This window comes from Leptosomus discolor, chromosome 6 (assembly GCF_034619465.1).
Source record: "Leptosomus discolor isolate bLepDis1 chromosome 6, bLepDis1.hap2, whole genome shotgun sequence".
In the NCBI taxonomy this organism is placed as follows: Eukaryota; Metazoa; Chordata; class Aves; order Leptosomiformes; family Leptosomidae; genus Leptosomus; species Leptosomus discolor.
Genome location: NC_141396.1, coordinates 43,884,980 through 43,903,572, shown reverse-complemented (window position 1 = coordinate 43,903,572; position 18,593 = coordinate 43,884,980). Strand labels below are relative to the sequence as shown.

General features: G+C 40.5%; 1 protein-coding gene across 1 annotated transcript in view; it reads left to right on the top strand.

Annotated features, from left to right (window-relative positions):
- Positions 1 to 2,728: 2,728 nt before the first annotated feature.
- Positions 2,729 to 18,593, top strand: part of RUNDC3B (RUN domain containing 3B) — a 53,564-nt gene continuing 37,699 nt past the window's right edge. The window contains exons 1-2 of the mRNA XM_086466681.1: positions 2,729 to 2,832; positions 10,448 to 10,563. Coding sequence (XP_086322807.1) covers positions 2,729 to 2,832; positions 10,448 to 10,563 — 220 coding nt within the window. The remainder of the gene's footprint in view (positions 2,833 to 10,447; positions 10,564 to 18,593) is intronic.

Here is an 18,593-nt window from a genome sequence, read left to right as displayed (position 1 = left end):
TGACACAACTGATAGATGCGAATCAAAAAAGTTTAGGCTGGAAGTGACTGATAGAAGACATTTTTCTACCTGCTCAAAGCAGGGCCAACTTCAAAGTTACATTGGGGCATTCTGATTCTTCACCCAGTTAAGCTCTGAGTATCTCCAGGACAAACATTGTACAGCTGCTCCGAGCAATCTGTTCTAGGGTTTGAACACCTTTGCTGTCAAGAATCTTTTGTAATACCTCTCCCTTGTTGCAGCTTATGACAATTGCCCCTTGTCCGTTTGCTGGGCACTCCTCGGAAGAGCCCAGCTGTTCCCTCTATTCTCCCATTAAGTCACTGAAGACAGTAAGACTTTCCCTTAGCCTGTTTTCTTTACAGAAAGGCATTAAAAATGCAAGATATACTACAGCAAATTTCCCAATAAATTTGTTGAGCTTTTTTGAGTCTAAGGCAGTTGATGATATTAAATTTATTTTTTTTATTATTCTTTTGAAGTCTTCTGGAAGCTCTTTACAGTTCCTGCTTTGATAAGACAGTAGTAGAAAACAAACTGTATTTGCAAGCAAGAAATGATCTTTGAGAAAATTCGTTTACTGGAGGACTAAAAACTATCAATATTGGAACTTAAAGCTTGGTCCCCCAGATAAGCCAAATTTCACCTTAAATCTCTTTCAAGTATAAAAATAAAAAGTTGTAGTGTCTGGAAACAAGGCAGAGAACAGAGAAGACACTTTCACTTTTGATACAGGTAGAAAAGTTCTCCTGTGTTTGGATTTTTTGCTTGTTTGTTTTTTTTTGTAAAGTATTGGTAATTATCCAGCATGTTTATCATAAGTTCAAGAACAACAGACTTCGCAGCTGAAATCGTTCATCAGCAGAGATTAAACCTACTTCAGGCTCAGCTTGAACTTAATTGAAAGATTACTCAAGTTGCATGAATCTCTCAATAGGATCTAGAGACAATGGGCCTCAACAAAGACTCTGAGAAGCAGCAAGAAACATGAAGGCAGGCTCTTCATTGCCGAGTCAATAAGTAATGCACTCAACGTTTTCCTTTCCTTTGTCTGAAAGAGTTAGAAAGAACAGTAACTTGTTTCAGTCTTGTTCTAGTACAGGCATTTCATCAAAAAAATGTGTTACGGTTGCTTTCAGAGTGGAAAGAGAAAGTATATCCTCCAGGTATACCTGTGCCCCCAGTTGTTTTATGCTGTTTCTGGAGAGGGGAGGAAGAGAGGCAGAAAATAGAACAACGAACTACCTCATAGTGAATCTGGATTATAATGTGCTTGGAAAAAATCCACCCAAGGAAAGATGAAGGCAGATCAGTTTACTTCCCATTCGATAAAAAGTTCAACAAAGATAAAGATTAGCTCAAACTTATTCAGCTACATACTGAGTGGGGTGAGAATACAGCATCTCAAACAATCTATGATGATCTTGGAAGTTTTGGCAACACTTCAAACAACTTAAAAAACCTCACACAGTTCTCTGATAGCACCTCCAAGAGATAGCTTCATATCTAGAAGTGGTATTCTCCAAGAAAACCGTAGTTCAGTGGGGATTTATATGTCAATAAGTAGAAATTTTTCTATTTCATTAATAGGAAGGGATAGCTTAGTCTTTAACAGACACATTTAGGAATATCATATGCATAACTCAGTAGAATAAAGAGTTGCACTACAATTTATGTCACCGTTCATCCTTGTCACACACAAATATTTATTTTCTTAAGCAGAAAGGGAACTTCCTCCCATAAAGGAAAGAAAACTAATCCATACGGCTTCACATCTCCCCAATTATCCACCCAAATCCACTCCTTCACACCCCACAGAACATAATTAATTTGCTGCTATTTTTCCTTCAGAAATGCTGTATCATCCCATCTTGCAGCAACGGGAACTTTGTTTCATCCCGTACAGCTTGACACCAAGGCAAAGCCCTGCACCCAGAACTCCCCTAAGCATGCTCAGAAATAACATCTTTGTTCAAGGCGGGGACAGATGCCTGTGCTTCAGAGCATGTTACCACCACACTCATGTGTGCCCACCAGTGTGGCCTGTAAAGGTCACACGTGTCACAAAGTGGTGCCTGACAGTCCTCAGCAGCTTTAACTCGGAGCCACCACAGCCTAAAACGAGAGAAGTTCTCACATCCTAGATGGCAACTCGCTGAGAACAGAGAGAATTGGTAACAATTAAAAGAAGCCCACAACTTCACAGAGGGCTACAGGGCTCGATTGGGGGTCCTCCGCCCCACAGGTACGCTCCAAAAGAGGGGGCACAAAGGCAAAGGATGGATGAGGGACGTTTGACGGGGGGGGGGGGCAGGAAGCCTCCTGCAACCGCTGCCTCAGGTGCCACCACCTCAACTACCCACTTCCCATGGCGGCGCGCGCCCCTTTGAAGCACCGGCCTCTGGCGGCGCCGCGCCTCTCCCGCGCGCTGATTGGCTGGCGGCGGCGGCACTCTGCAGCGCTGTGGTTCTGAGGCGCGGTGGCCGCTCGGCTGCTGGGAGCGGGAGGGGTCCAGCCGCCCCCGCCGCGAGGACGCCTCCGGCTCCTTGGCCGACCCGCCGCCTGCCTCGGGGCGCTCCTCCCGCGCGGGCCGGGCGGCGGGGAAAACACGGGGGCCGCCGCCTTCTCCTTCTCCTCGGCATACGGCGGCCGCAGCATCCTCGAGAACGGGAGGCCGGGAACAAAGGCTCCGCGCCAGCCCCGGTGGCTCCACCTGCCCCCAGTGGAGATGGCGTCCCTCGGCTTGGGGGGGCTCAACGTCTCTGCCCGCCGGAAGAGCGTCCCATCTCGCAACGCCGCGGTGGAGAGGCGGAACCTGATCACGGTCTGCAGGTGAGCCGCCGGGCCGGGCCCTGCCCTGCCCGAGAGACTGTTCCCCTCGCCCGCCCGCCGCCCGGGCCGCTGCTGGCCCTGACTGAGGGCACCGCTCGGGGGCGGGAGCGCGGGCGGCAGCTGGCGGCTGCCCTGTCAGGGGTAGAGGCCGGGCGGGGCGGGGTGGGGCGGCCTCTGGGCGGGTGGGGGGGGGGGGGAACGGGACGTAGCGCAGCCCGCTCCGTCCTGACTCAGCTCCCTCGGGGCGCTCCGGTGGCAGCCGAGGGCCAGGGGCGCGACGGGCACCGCTGCGCCAGGCCGTAAGTGGCCTTTTGGTGGAGGGGAGGCTCGTTTTCGGCACCTTGGTTGCGCTCCTGGACGAAAGGCGTTGCCAGAGCAGGGCACGGGGGCCGAAACCCTCGGCGATGTCGGACTGAGGTTTTCATCTTCGTGCAAATGAAATTTATGTGGCGTCGCTTTCTCTTAAATTGACGCGGTGCGGCCGTCTTTAAAATTGAGGCTTAATATATATGGGACGTGAAGTGAAATCTCAAAGTGCTCTTCCAGGCTGCGGTAGAAGCGGCGAACCGTGAGCTCGGGCTGAGGCGCTGGTGCCGCAGGAGCATCCCAGGGAGGCTGCCTTCAGGAATATTTTTATCTCCAAAATCTAGATCAGGAGATCTGCAGTACAGGCTAGGTGTAGCGTATGCAAATTTTATTTTAGCATCTTAGTGCTGTGCTTATACAAGACTAATACCGCGTCCTGTGGCTTTCCGTGGAAAAATGCTGCTGCTGTGTTGGATTCATGCAGCATTTCTAAGTGTGCAGCATTGACCGTGACATCATGGCAAACTTTTAAATACATGAATATGCTGCTAGCAATGACTCCGTTAGTTCGTTCGTTTCAACTGCTAAATTTTTACGTTATCAAACTAATTTGAATATTATATGGAGAAGATCTTCACCAGACTTATGTGACCTATGATACAATTTTAATTCTCACAAATTTTAATAATATTACAGCACAACTATTAGATAATTTTATACCCTCACCACCTAATGCTAGAGCAGTATTTTTAAAAACAGTTTGGGACCCCATATTCTTCCTTTTTCATTGCACGTTGGTAATGGGTTTTACAAAGTGTAACTATCATCTGGCCACTGAAAGGGATTTTCTTCGATATTCTTTCAAGTCCTAGTATCCGGGTTTCAAAGTGGCATCAATACTACTCTGTCTTTTCCCAGGCTTCGACGCTCATCTCTACTCTTACTTGTGAAAAAGATATGCAACAAAAACATAGACAAAGAAGGTTTTTATCAAACTTACTGAAGCAGATCAAATAGAAGAAACAGAAGTTTTCAGTTTCATTATTGTTACAGAAATACAGATGTTGCCAATGTGCAGGCTTGGGAAAACACCGGTTTTATCAAGTAATTATGATTGTACGGGATATAAACAGTTCTTTTTAAAAGAGTATATTGCATTCTGCAGAGCTTGCTATTTTTTTCTCCCTCCTCATTTGAGAGGAACCTTGCTATACTCTGTGCTTTTACATTTTATTTTTCAGTTTGTTTATTTCATGTCCTTGTCCTGCAGTTGAAACAGTTGTAACATATTTAAAGGTGCTTAGAAATCCGAGGGAATTCAGTCAAATGCGTATGAAACAAAGATATACTGCAGAAACTACTTGAAACTGGCATGTTTTAATTATTTTCACTAAAACAATTCAATTTTGCTCTATCTTCACAAAACCTGAAGTTCCTAGTTTGTGAATACACCTTAAAATTTGGAAAGGGTATGAGGAAAAAGGGTTTGTGTTATTATGATGTGCATACATTTGTTTACATTTTTTATTCTTCTGTCAGTGTGTTTAAAATATTTCTGTGCTTTACTGTATTTATTACATGTTTTCTATTATTGAAAAATATTATTTCTCAGGAATAGCCAAATCAGTGTCAAACCCAGTAAGAGAATAGTCCTTTCCAATGAAAATTCTATGAGAATGTGAAATATTTCTGGTAAAAATAGCTCTAGTGAATTGATCCCATTAAATTTGGATGATATGGCTTGCTACCCAGTGAAGTTGAGAGATCACGAGGAAGATATTCTTCTGAATTACCGTCTGTTAGCAGTCTCTGATAATTTAATGAACTATTTTTGTCAAGGCTTCAATTTAGCAGATTTTTACTTAATACTTAAACCAGGCTTTGGGTTTTGGTCTTTTCTTACAGTGATGATATCTAGCCCCTCATGCGGGTTTGGATAGTTTTTTATATTTACAGCTTTACAAGGAACAGTTTGTTTCCACTACAGTGTTGGGTAGCACTGTGGCCAGGGGAAGTAATGCAGAAGTTCCATAAACCAATTGCATGTGAAAATACGTGGTTATGTTTGTGTAACTGCACAGCCATGACTTAAATTGCAGTAGTTTTTAGGATTTTTTTGTTTGAATAAGTAATACATATTCTAAGCTCTGCCTCTCTCCCTACCTTTTTTCCCTAAAGTTTGATGCCTTCCGTTTTCCAGTCAGTGGTGCTGGGATTTTGAAGTTCTTTTAGGTTGTTCACCTTGTTTTAACTTATTCTTCCCTAAGAATCATAGATCAAAGAGGCATATAGATACAGAACCACCAAAAAGAGTAGAGACAGACCTCAGAAGTGAGGTCATAGCTTAAATACAGATGTTAACACAGAACTGAAAAACTCCAGGAAGTGCATTTTTTAAATGTGTGATTTTGCTAGTAAGCATGAGAGCTGCTGTAGTGACATTGACCCTTCGCTGAACTGTCTGGTTTCATGTCCAAGCCATGTTCTCCAGCATAAGGGACATTAGTTTATAATCTTGGGGATTATTCTCTATTAATAGTGTATGTTCTTTAAAATGGCATTTTAATGACATTTCCCAAATTGCAAGCTAAATAAATTTGACAGAATCCTTCCGTTCACTTAAAAACTGAGAGGAGCAGAATCTGACAATGAAAAGTGACAAATTTGTATAGCAGTCGAGTTTTCTGCCTATTTGCTTTTTGATTAGAGGCTTGTTGCTGTTTTGGAAATAAGCCTACAGACCTGAGATATATTCACAAAAGGTTTGGCTTTGGTTTGGAGGTATTCAAGAAATTTGAGAGACCTCCTTGTGCATCTTGCAAAACAGTGGAAGAACCTACCCCAAAAGGTTGCTGTAAGTCTTATTCAAGGATGCTTCCCTTTTACATAATTCAGAAGGTCTTTTTAAGGTTGGAGAGTGCTACTGTTTTTTTTGTCTCAAACAAGACTATATTCATGACAGGGAAGAATGTGTGAGAATTTGAAAACATCAGAGTTCCCGAAGGGTGTTTAGAAACACTGATTTTTGGAATCTCTCCAATGGCAGTTACTGTATGAAGACAAAAAAAAACCCGACAAAACAACCCTATTGTTGCAGTGAAGCAATGAGAAATGATTGGATAAAAGAGTTTGGGGTTGTTTTTTTTTTTTTTTTTTAAAGAGTCTTGAAGCAACAGGTACTGGAGCTGTATTACTGCTCTGCTGCTACAGTCCACCAAAAAGTTCATCTTAGAAAATTTGAAGTTTGTTTTCAAGCCACTATACGTTCTCAGGCCCTTTTGTTACGGTTTCTCTGTTGCCTCTGAACTGTAGGTAGACTGTTGCTCTAGAGTGCACTGCTGCTGTAGGAGCCCAGTGGAGAGAGGTGAAGTTGGGAATAACAAAGGGAAACAAGAAAGCTGCTCTAACTCTACTGGCTCGGACATTTTTTCTTTGTAGCTCTTATGTACTTTAGACCTGACTTTTTCTTTCATGACTATCAGTCCTCAAGTAGTTCCAAATAACTGCACAAGAGCATGGGCTTTCTTTTCGGGGGGGGGGCGTATACTGGAAACAAAGGATGAACATCTTTCATGGCTGAGTCGAATTGCTTACCCAGTGCTTACAATGTAACCTTTTTTCAAAGGCATCACTTCTACATACCTTAAATCTTCTTTCCAATCTGTGCAGTAAGCATGGTGAAGTGTGAATATCTAACATGCAAAATGTGTCAGTGACTTTTAACTTACACTTAGAGATATGATTGCCTCTCTGTAGTACTGGAGAAAAAAGAAAAAAAAAAACCCACAGCACAGAAGTATTTGCCTAAGAACTTTTAAAAATCTCCCTAAAAGTATTACTGGTCAATCCAATTTTGCCTGGTAGCGCTGTTATCTTCCTGGTCTATGGAAATAAGGTGTACACACTCACAGTCCCTGTCAGTTCTCCTAAAAGCCAATTTCAACCAAACTTGACACAGCTATAAAGGTTCTTTAGGTTTTTGGTGAAAATGTAGAGTAGAGAGATGGAAAATTATTATTTCTATGGAGAGCATGGTGGCAGTATTATGAACACTTAAAAAGACCGCGATTAATGATGATGAGCTCTCTTCTCTAATCAGACCCCAGGTATTTAAAAATTGTTGTATCCTTGAAAACTAGTTACCTTTTTTTTTCTTCAACTGAATTGCAGAATGCTTTAAAATTAAAAAAAATAAATAAATTTTTTTTAGAAATGTCCGTGAATTGCTCTTCAATGTTTTTTCTTTAATGTATCTCCACTACTTTGTTTTGCAGGTTATGGATGATCAAGTCATGATAGCGTCTGAGTTTTAAGATGATGTTCCTATATATATATTCCAGTATGTTACACTGATAATTCACTGTCTTGTGTATGTGCCCATGAGCGAGTGATGTGCTGCACCTTCTCTTTTTCAGACCTGCGTGGTGTGGGACTGTGCTGGTTTTGGCTGGGGTAGAGTTAAATTTCTTCATAGTGGCTGCTGTGGGGCCGTGGTTTGGATTTGTGCTGGAACCAGAGCTGATAACACAGGGATGTTTTCATCATTGCTGAGCAGAGCTCACACAGAGCCAAGGGCTTTTCTGCTCCCCACCCCACCAGCGAGGAGTCTGGGGGGCACAAGGAATTGGGAGGGGACGCAACTGGGACAGCTGACCCTGACTGACCAAAGGGACATCCCAGACCATATGACGTCCTGCTCAGCATATAGAGCTGGGGGAAGAAGGAGGAGAGGGTGATGACCGGAGTGATGGTGTTTGTTTTCCCCAGTCCTTGTTGCATGTGATGCAGCCCTGCTTTCCTGGAGATGGTTGCACACCTGCTGCAATGGGAACTGGGGAATGACTCCCTTGTTCAGCTTTGCTGGCATGCACAGCTTTTGCTTTACCCATTAAACTGTCTCCATCTCAACCCACGAGTTTTCTGTTTTACGCTTCTGGTTCTCTCCCCTGTCCCACTGCGGGGGGAGCAAGCGAGTGGCTGTGTGGGGCTGAGCTGCTGGCCGGGGTTAAACCACAACAGTCCTTTTTGGTGCCCAGCATGGGGCTGTCGTGGTTTGAACCAGGCGGCAGCCAAACACCACGCAGCAGCTCTCTCGCCCTCCCCCTCCCCCTGCCCCAGGTGATGACAGGGAGAGTTGGAGGGGTAAGGGTAAGGAGACTCATAGCTTGAGATAAAAACAATTTAATAATTGAAATAAAATTAAAATGATAATTACAATAGTAGTAATATTAGAATAACTAACAGACAAGTGATGCGCAATGCAATCGCCCAATGCCCAGCCCGTTCCTGGCTAGTGATCCTGGCAGAGAGAAAATCCTAAAATGACAATCCCGACAGAGCTCTGGCTTCCCAGCCCACCCTCATGTATGTACTGAGCATGACGTTGTGTGATACGGAATATTCCGTTGGCCAGTTTTGGTCCATTGCCCTGTCTATGCTCCCTCTCAGCTTCTTGTGCACCTGCACACTAGCGAGACATGGGAAGCTGAAATGTCCTTGATTTCCTGGCAAAAACTAAAAACATCAGTGTATTATCAACATTCTTCCCATACTAATTCCCACACCAGATCCAAACCACAGCACTATTCTAGCTACTAAGAAGACTGAGCTCTATTCCAGCCGAAACCAGGACAGGGGGGAGTCTTCTTGTTACAGTTAATACCAACTTAGTCATGGCGTTGCTATGTGCATTTGATTTTCAAAATTAAGACTTTTTTTTATAGATAATTTCACAGCTCTGGTACAGCTTTGAGGAAACAATCATCATTGCTATTAGAGCAGTCAACAGCAGTGATAGTGACTAGGTAGAAATTTACTGGTGGGCATGATGTCTCTCGCTCAGAGTTGGTTAAAATGTGGAGGAGTTCAAAACTGAGTCATAACTTGGCACTGCAGCAGAAGCTTCCTCCTCCACCCTTCTCACTCCTGATTCCTGTCCTGCCAAAAACACAACAACAATAGAAGCCTGCAGGAAAAATAGGATAGGGAGTCTTTATTCGGAAGTTTACTTAGTATAACATGATGGTGTTGAAACTCTTGAGAGATATATGTCAATTCAGTTTGAGCATAATCAGTTTCATTTAATAAATGAGGATCAGGAGGCTGTGCTGACTCCACTAAGGATGCAGTTAAGTTACTTTTATGGTACAGAGCTTTGAAAATAGTACTGCTGGTTTAAGGAGTCTTATTCCTGCTTGTGCTTATATAATATGCTGCTTCTGCAGCTGTGCTGTGGAGCTGTTTGTGTTGAGATGCTCTGAAGCATATTTATTGTGAACATATCTGTATTTGAATCACTCCACTCCTCCTCTCAAGTACTGAAAATCTAGATCAGTTCATAGTAAGCCCTATGAAATGTAAAACTGGCACAAGTGAGGGAGCAGTGTGCTCAGGTATAGGGCTGGGATGAGCAGGCAGAGCGAGACCTTCCTAAGCTGGTACTGTCAAAGTTTGGGATGTTGTGGAAACTATTGCCTCAGGCTCTAGCATGGCTCCATTAATACAAACAAGGATTGTTGCAAAAAATGCAATAAATGCCTCAAAACAAGTGTTACTTTCAAAGTCAAGAACATAGGAGAGTTGCCTTGAAACTGAAAACTGAAGAACAAGCAGCAGAAAGGAAATAAAAAGTAGATTATGATTAAAATGGTAAAGGCAAGAGAAAAATCAATTTTTGTCTTGTTTCTTGAGGTTTAAACTACTTCTGCGTAAGAATCAAATTGTATAAGTGCAGATGTAACTAAAGACAGCTAACTGGCTAATTAACTAGTTACATCCTGTCTGCTTTTTACAGTGGCTTGATTCAGCCTTTTCAATTTCAGATGTTAGATCATAATGAAGTGATATGGTGCTGAATAGGGGTTACCTCTGTTCGTAGAGAAATCATCCTGTCCAAAACAATGCACAGGGTTAACAGGCATAAAAAGTCCTTGGTTTATAATATGTTTGAATTATTCTTGCATTAGGATGAAATTACATCCTATCTCATAATAGGATAAAGTTTATCCTTCTGACTCTTGGGCATGGATTTTGGGAATAAAAGGAGCATTGACAAAACATCAAGCGAAAATCGTGATGTTTAGGATTACAAAGAGAAATTGATGTTGGATGCTTTTGAGTGCTTGTTTTTCTACAGTTTTATTAAATTAGCTTAGACAAGAGGTAAATAATTAGAAAATCTGACTGAACTTGAGATCACCAAGGTGGTTTTCTGGTTCTTTGCTGCTTTGGTTTATACGAACTGCTGTCCTGCTGTAAAGGACCAGTAGCTATCAGTGTAATTTATGATTGTCCCGTACTTTTGCTCTAGGTTTTCAGTCAAGACTCTGATTGACCGCTCCTGTTTTGAGACTATAGATGATACTTCCCCTGAATTTAATAATTTTGCAGCCATTCTGGAACAGATTCTAAGTCATCGACTGAAAGGTATGTTAATTAACTTCCTTGCTGGTGATGTATTTGCCATGAGAATTTGTTTATATGAAACCAGTGTCCATCTGTAAGAACTTGATGCTGACTGGAAGTGTTGGCTTGCTTTGTGTGTCTGTCCCTTTGCTGTTGCCTTCCTGTGTGTTTGCATTACTGTGGAAAGGTGAAGGGAATGGTTTTTGTGAAACATGTTTCCAATGTTCTTGTTGGAAGCCTTCTCGGCTAGTAATTAAGCAAGTGGATGTTGCCATGGTGCTGAGCTCTGTCTGCTTTATGATAAGTCTATGTCCTATGACTCTGAGTCTGAAAGACAATTGTAGTGTTTTCTGCTGTAACAGAAGCTAGAGAGAGAGTATCTGTGGTGCTGTTCCCTTTTCTTTCTCCCTTCCCTGCTTTTGTTGCCTTCTTTTCCAGATATTGTGTTTAGGTCCTTTCATTCCCGTCTTCCCACTCCCCTAGTGAAGCTGGTTTTTGCTACTGGAGTGTAATGGATCTGGATTAAATTGCTTATGAGAAAGGTCGGTTGTTTATTTTCCTCTTGTATCAGAGTCAGATATTCTAATTCAAGAAAATGTCTGTTTGCATTTTCTGATTGTTCTAGAGGAAGCTGCTTTGCTAAAAGAACAAAGCATGCCTTAGCAGTAACAGGCGCTAGACAAGGACTTGGGAAGCTTCTCCTCATTTCTCAGTTCTGTGCATATTTTCTGAAATTGTTTGAGGATTATGAAGGACGCCATAATAATCTAAATATAGATGTTTAATATGACAATCTACTCCTTTTCATACTTTTGCTTTTTAATATTCATAACCAAGCTTTGTGAACAATATTGTGTGTAGGCTGACATTTGAGTAGCACAATTACTACCTGCTGTCATTCTGTCAGAGAAAAAAAAAATCACACAGTGGGGTAGAAATGTAGTGTTTGTCACCTTGTGACAAAGATTATTGGAGAGATTATGGGTACTTAGCAACTTGACAATGCAGGGAAATTGCTCTGTTTTCTCCTTCTGCCCCAGCTTCAGTGATATTCAAGCAAAAATCATTATGATCCCCCCCCACCCGCAACATTCTTTTGCTTCACATTACTCAGGACAGGCATTACAGAGAAGCCTTGACAGGTTGGCAAATGGGTTACAGGCAAATGGAATTTGAAAGTAAAAAATTATTTTGAATAAGAAATAAAGAGAATCAAAAAGCTAAATTGATGGTTTAGTTTTCCCCTTGTAATTACCAGTATGATTTTCTAAGTTTGCAGAGTTAAATAAAAATAAAGGAAAAGGTAGCAACTCGTGCATCATATTGCAAACAGGGGATATTTTGGTAATAAGATAGATCACTACGAGTAGTTGTTTTATTCTTTAAACACTTGAAAGGGAAATTGAGATAATAAATAAACCGTGACAATTCAGATTTTAAGAGGGTATATATTATGCAACGTGGGGCTTGAAAGAAATTGTGTTTTATTGATGGAGATGACTAATATATTCTGGGTGCATACTTTGTGTCAGTAGGAGACACAAAAAGCAAGCTGGTGATTGCCGTGGGTTGTTTAAAGTGTTTTAAAGGAGGCAGAACATACATGCTCTGTTTATGGTGAGGTACATGGCTTCATTGTATCAAGGTTGTCAGCATAATCCCACGGCAGCAGAGTTAAAGGGTGATCCAGATTTGAGAGTTTGGGTATATAGACCTTCGCTTTCTTAAGGCAAATAACAATTCTTAATCTTTAACATCCTTCAGAAGTACTGAGTGAGGATGGAAGAATTGAAAAAAAAATAATTTGCATTGTAAAGGACTTAGTTTACTTTTATTAGAAAACTTTTACTGGCAACTGTCTTTTCTGACATTAAGTATAATACGTTTTTAAGGAGCAAAGCATAGTCTTGACAGAATATAGTGACTGTTGCTGCTTATTGGTTTCACGTTCAGACAGGATCTGGACAAAACAAAATGGAAGGAAGAAGAATAGCCATTTTAAGGGGAAAAAATGTTCAACTGCAGTGATTAGAATTTTATGCTTTTCCTGAAACCACTGCAATTAAGAATTCTGACATAATAGTTCTCCAAGCCTTATCCTCCTGTGCTGTGCTTGCTAAAACTGCCGGTTATAGCAATATGAGCATCATTTTTTAGATTGATTTTTGATAGGTAACTGATCTGGTGTTGCCACCTCCAAATAGCAAAAGGATCATGAAACAACATTCATAGTGGTTTGGGTGGTTTTGTCAGATTGTTTTTTCTTTTCAGAATCATTGAAGAATTTAGTTTGGAAAGCACCTTAGAAAGTCATCCAGTCCAGCCTCTTGCTCAAAGCAGGTCTGTCTCAGATTGCTCATGGCATTTTCCAGTTAAGTGTTGAAAATCTCCATGTTATTTCTTAAACTCAGTGTAGTTTGCTACAGAATTATTTTTTTTTCCCCCCTCTCTCACTATGTGCTTACCTCTCCCGGATGTTGGCCTTGGCGTTCACTGGATCCTGTGGTGAGCCAGACCAGGAAGTCAGACAGGCAGAAAACTGATGACTTTCCCCATGGATGCCCTTCATTAACCTAGCTGCTCATTTTCTTAAGAGTGGTTTAGATGTGGGTGTTTGCTTAGTAATAAAACGAGGTTGGCATAAATATGTCAGCTCACACAGAGATCTGTGAATGCTGCTTGGATGTAAGTATCTGGTCATATAATACAGAAGACTTAGCACGTATGGCACCAAAACAGTTCTAAAAAAAGTAATACAATATGCCATGGCCAAAAGGCAACATCTGTACTACCTTACAGTTACGTGTACACCATGCCCGTAAGTAGCAGTCAAGAATAGGCTGCTGTCATTAGAAAAAGCAGTCTGGCTCACAGCCTGTTCTTGAATTCCCCTCAGGAAGAGAGAGTGAGTTTGGATAAGCTATGTTAACTGTCTTTTCAGGGATTGCAAGCTGTTTACTGCCTTCTGCTCTAGAAAGTGGAGAGATCCTTATCCCTGTACTGTGTAATGCTGTATGTGCTGTGTACCTGGGCCTCCCTGGAAACACTGTATTCATTGTGAATGCAGAGTAGACCAAATACCTAATGAGGAGGCTATAAAGCATGTGTTCTTCCCATTATTAAAATAAGCTGTGTGGCACACCTGCTAGCAAGGTGTGATACTACTGGACAGCACAGCTGAAAATCTTTAAAAGCTAGGAGAGAAGGAGTAACAGAAAGAAGATGAGTGACTAACTACTCTTTTATTCCTTCTCAGGAATAAGAATTTATGTGGTTTTATAACGTAGTAGAGAGTAAATGGTATTCTGAGTGGATATGGAGACAATGTGTTTGAAGGTCTCTGGACCAAATAAGGCCTATATTACTGAAAGGGATTTTACAAATTTGTCTACAAATGTATGGGTGTTTGATAATCTTTAAAGCACACTGGGTAATTTCAGGAGTAATTTTTTCTCCCAGATAGTTGTTCGGAATTTGTTCCTTTCTTGACCGTTCTGTACTGTGGACACTAAGCCATATCTTATAGTTGTCTTGGTGGTTTCTTGTTTTCACTGCCGGCCGCAGATTTTTAATGAATACTTCGTGTAAATGTCTCTTTGTCAGATCAGCTAAGTAAGTGTAGTTAGTGCAGAAATGGTAGGGGCATCAAAAAGTGTTCAGCAACAACAGTACTGGGGATTTGATCCCAGGTATATCCTACCCGATTTAAAACCTGAAATCAGTTCAAAGTGATGTATATATTGTCTTTACTGTATCACAATGTTGTATGGTTTTCTGCATTTTTCTATCACTTTAGATTAGTTTTAACTGAGTTAGTACTGAAGAACATCAATAACTATTGTAGATTTTTATGGCCATAATTTCAAACCTGTTTCTGAAAAATGTCATCACGTGTATGTATTTGTTGACTTACGAGGTTTTCATTGTCACATCCTTTGCAGTGAAATGCACTTGTAACCAAACTGCTAGCCAGTACGCGTGCTTAGAAATAGTTTCAGTGTATAAATTCAGTTCTGTCACTGACAAGGTGATATAGTGCATCTTGCTTGTGACTTCTGTAATTTTTGCATGTCATGGTTACTGTGAACGTACTTGTCATCTATAATACTCTTTTTTGCATTTACCGTCATAATGACACAAAACAAGCCGTACTGTGCTATTTTGACACTTTCACAACTTTATGTGCCTTTTTCCTGTAGGTACACTTAGAAGGTATTATAAACACAGCAAAGCTTCTGCTAGAGTTGCCCATGGAAGCTGTTTGTCTCTATCTGTTCTTTGTCTCTATCTGTTCTATCTCATTCGTAATTTTTAGCGACTGTGGAGTTCATTTTCTCACTTTTCTTTTTTCTTTTAGAAAAGTTACTATGAGTAGTAAGCTTCTAGGGTGATCAGTGCTGCTGGAGTGGAAAGATGCATGTAATAATTCTCTTCTTTTCCTCGTTCTATAAAATGTTATAGTTTCATGCATCATCAATAGTCTGGTGGTAGTAATGGTAAACAGCTGTGCTGGTGATGTCACTGGTAAACGGTGTTCAGTTTTTGCAGTTCTTCATAGTATGGTGAATTATTAAATAATTGATTTCTGAAGCAGCAAAAGACTTTTCTTCTATCTGCAGTCCACAATTTATCCTTTCCCATATGGTTTTTATTTTACTTATTTATTTTTAGGATAAAAAAAAAGCACTTACTACTACCTGCTATTTATTTCATGGAGTGTCTTTTTAAGCAATTAATATAATTTATATTAATCAAAATTCACTGAATTCTAGTAGTTCAGGTGTAAACAGTGATTACAAAGGGAAAGGATATGGATTATGCCTGCAGAAGACAGTTTGTGCTTGTAGGTCTAGGTCACAGATGAGGAAGCAGGGTTCTTTGAGTAAGATGGAGCTTGTAATGCTGCTCATCCTGAGAAAGACAAGTCTGCTGGATAAAATAGTTAAGGGAATGGGATATAATGGGAGTGAAAAAGGTAGGTTAAGGAAATAAGAGCTGAAGGCACTACTGTCATTAAAAAGACAAAGTCGAAGCGCATAGCTGCAGTGGCCCTTTATTTGGTGAAAGAATGCTATTAGCAGAATAGCTTTTGTTACTAGATTTAATATTTATACACACATAGTGACCCTGTTACTGGTTTTGGCTAGAAAGAAATAGTAGGGCTCTTGAATAATTTGTGGTTTAGTTCATTGTCCTTTCTCCTGTGCGGAGAAAAATCTTAAATAAATTTATAATTGTCTTGGAGAACTGGGTTTATAAACTACTGTAAATTTTTTGGGTTTAGTGACTGATTCTGTAATCCCAAAATAGAAGAGTAGGTATCACAGAAATTCCTCAAAGGAATAACATTCCAGTTTATCACCAAGAAATTGTATTAAAACTTATTTTTTACAGGACAGAAATATTTGCCGTGAACTAAAGAGTACAGGGAAGTCTGGAGAAAATCTGCCTGTACCTTAGAACAACTGGTGGTGTGGATGTTTGTGTCTATTTGTCAGACTGGAGCAGAAATGAGTTGATACAAATATGTGTGTAACAGTATTCAAAAATGTGGTGAAATAAAAAATTTTTCACAATATTTTTTCTGTTTGCAGTTCTGTAGACAAAAATTGAATTAATTTGATCAATGTTTAATATCAAACATGGAGCTTCCATGCTTACCTAACAATTTTGTTTGGCTGACAGAAACAGTAACGTCATTCCAGTTGGAATAGCTGTCAGCTTCTGTGTCTTCTGTTGTCATATAAACTTTATGGCAAAGACCAAATACTTCTCGTCCTTTGGACCTCCCAAGAAACGTACTCTTTCCTTAGGAAGTACTTTGACAGAATAGAAGTTGTATACTAAAATTAGCTTTCAAGTTTATTAGGACCCTTTAAAATTTGGATATGATTTTAGAATCATAGGATCATAGAACAGCCATGTTGGAAGGGGCCTTGAAAGATCATCTGGTCCAACCTTTCCTGGGAAACGGAGCCTAGATGAGATTATCTAGTACCCTGTCCAATTGCATCTTGAAAACCTCCAGTGATGGGAACTCTAGCACATCCCTGGGGAGGTTGTTCCAGTGAATGACTGTCCTTACTGTAAAAATCTTTCTTATGCTGAGATGAAACCTCTCCCGGTGCAAATGGTACCCATTGCCGTTTGTCTTCTCCATGTGGCTCCTTGTAAAGAGAGGGCCTCCACCCTTGAAGTACTGAAATGCTGTGATGAGTTCCCCTCTGAGCCTTCTCTTCCCTAGGGAGAAAAACCTAATGCCTTCAGTCCTTCCTCATGGGACAGGTTCTCCAGCCCTTCAATCATCCTCGTGGACCTCCTTTGGACCCTCTCCAATCTGTCTGTGTCCTCCTTGAATTGTGGGGACCAGAATTGGACACAGTACTCCAGGCACAGCCTGACAAGCACTGAGTAGTGGGAGCTATTTCGTTCCTCATTCTTGAGAGTTCTTATGGCTGTGTACATTGAGTGCATTGAGGGCCAAACAGAATTTCATATGCTGAAAACTTTTAAAATTGTAGGGAATATACAGCTTAGTATCTTATTTAGTAGTTCTTAAAATACGTTCTCACTATTCTCGGACAGTCTTTTCCAACATTTTTCTGTGTATGGAATGATTAAGAAAGTTTTTGTTCAGATGGTGTTAATCACTAGAGTGGGGCAAGTTTCAAAGTTGTATGGAGAAAATTTTGACATGTAGAAACCCTTAGTTCACAAAAGGTCCTGAGTGAGCTATGAGTCTCAAGTGAAGAGAATTCCCACTGAACTCTGAAACCCATCATACCCTCTCACACATGTGGCTGCAAGATGAGAGCCCACAGTGATGTCAGAGTATATTGTAATTATGGCCAGTTTGCTTTGTGGATCAGTGTAAGCAAAGTAAGTGCTGTGTGCAGGTGTGTATTTCTGTTAAGAAAGTATTTTTGTTATTAAATGACGTGTTTTTCCAATCTTCGTTGGTAAAAGGAATTACTTTGAATTAGTGACTTAAGAAAATTATAGAGGGAAACTGTCCATTTTTTGCAGAATATATTCTGTCTTCAAGATGGTTTGAAAAAGCCACAGAAGTTGTTGTATGATATGCTTGCCTTTATAGTTGACACTGGAATTGGTGACACAAAGTCATCTTCACACTTAGGTTGCGTTTAATTTTGCAGGTATAATCCCCAGAGCAGAAATACTTCTGATATGGTAAAGAATATGAAAAATACCCATAGCTTTTTGTGTTGTTAAAATGCTGTTGATTTCTTGTTTCTTGAAATTATTCTTTTTACCTCGTGGAAATTATTCTTTTTAGTCCTTAGAGCCGACAAGATCTGAATCTATAGTAACTGAAGCACCTTGGGATTTTGGTTTTCCTTTGGTGTATTGAGTAGTAGATATTAATTCTTCCTGCCTTTTTTTTTTTTTTGGTCTTTCATCAAGCTTTGAATTTAATAAATAATAAATAAATAAATAATCCGTGTGGCAAAGTAAGCAGATGGGCCAAGTTACGTGCACCCTCTAGGGAAAAAGAACCAGCACTTGAATTTCTTAAGATCATAGGGGACACATCCTTGACACTACTCTGTCTATGCTTGGAGCCAAGATAAATCATGCTAGATAAAAATAGCCTTGTCATCATATTTTGGCTTTTTATTTGTAGTGTGTATGATTTGCAGTATCAGTTTAAAGTAGTCTCTTGAAATCTGAGATTTCTAACTGCAAAAGAATGAAAGTCTTTCTGATAAATTAGTAAAGCTTCAGAAGTACAACTCACGACTTGAAATAAAATTAGATTAACAATAAGATCTCATTTTGTATGAGAAAATACAGAAACCAGAAAAGGTTTTGCACATATGTAATAATGGCAGTCACCAGAGGGCAATATTCATCCTACTTTTTACATACCTGTTGGCAGTTGTATGTGTTCAGTTTGAAAAATGGGGCTGAACTGTTGCATCTGTGATTAAATTTATTTTGTGTGGCGTGGTCGCAAATAATACATCATTTTGCCTTTTGTTCTCTAACTGCAATACATCTCAAGCTGGAAAAAGATAGGAAAAATTTTG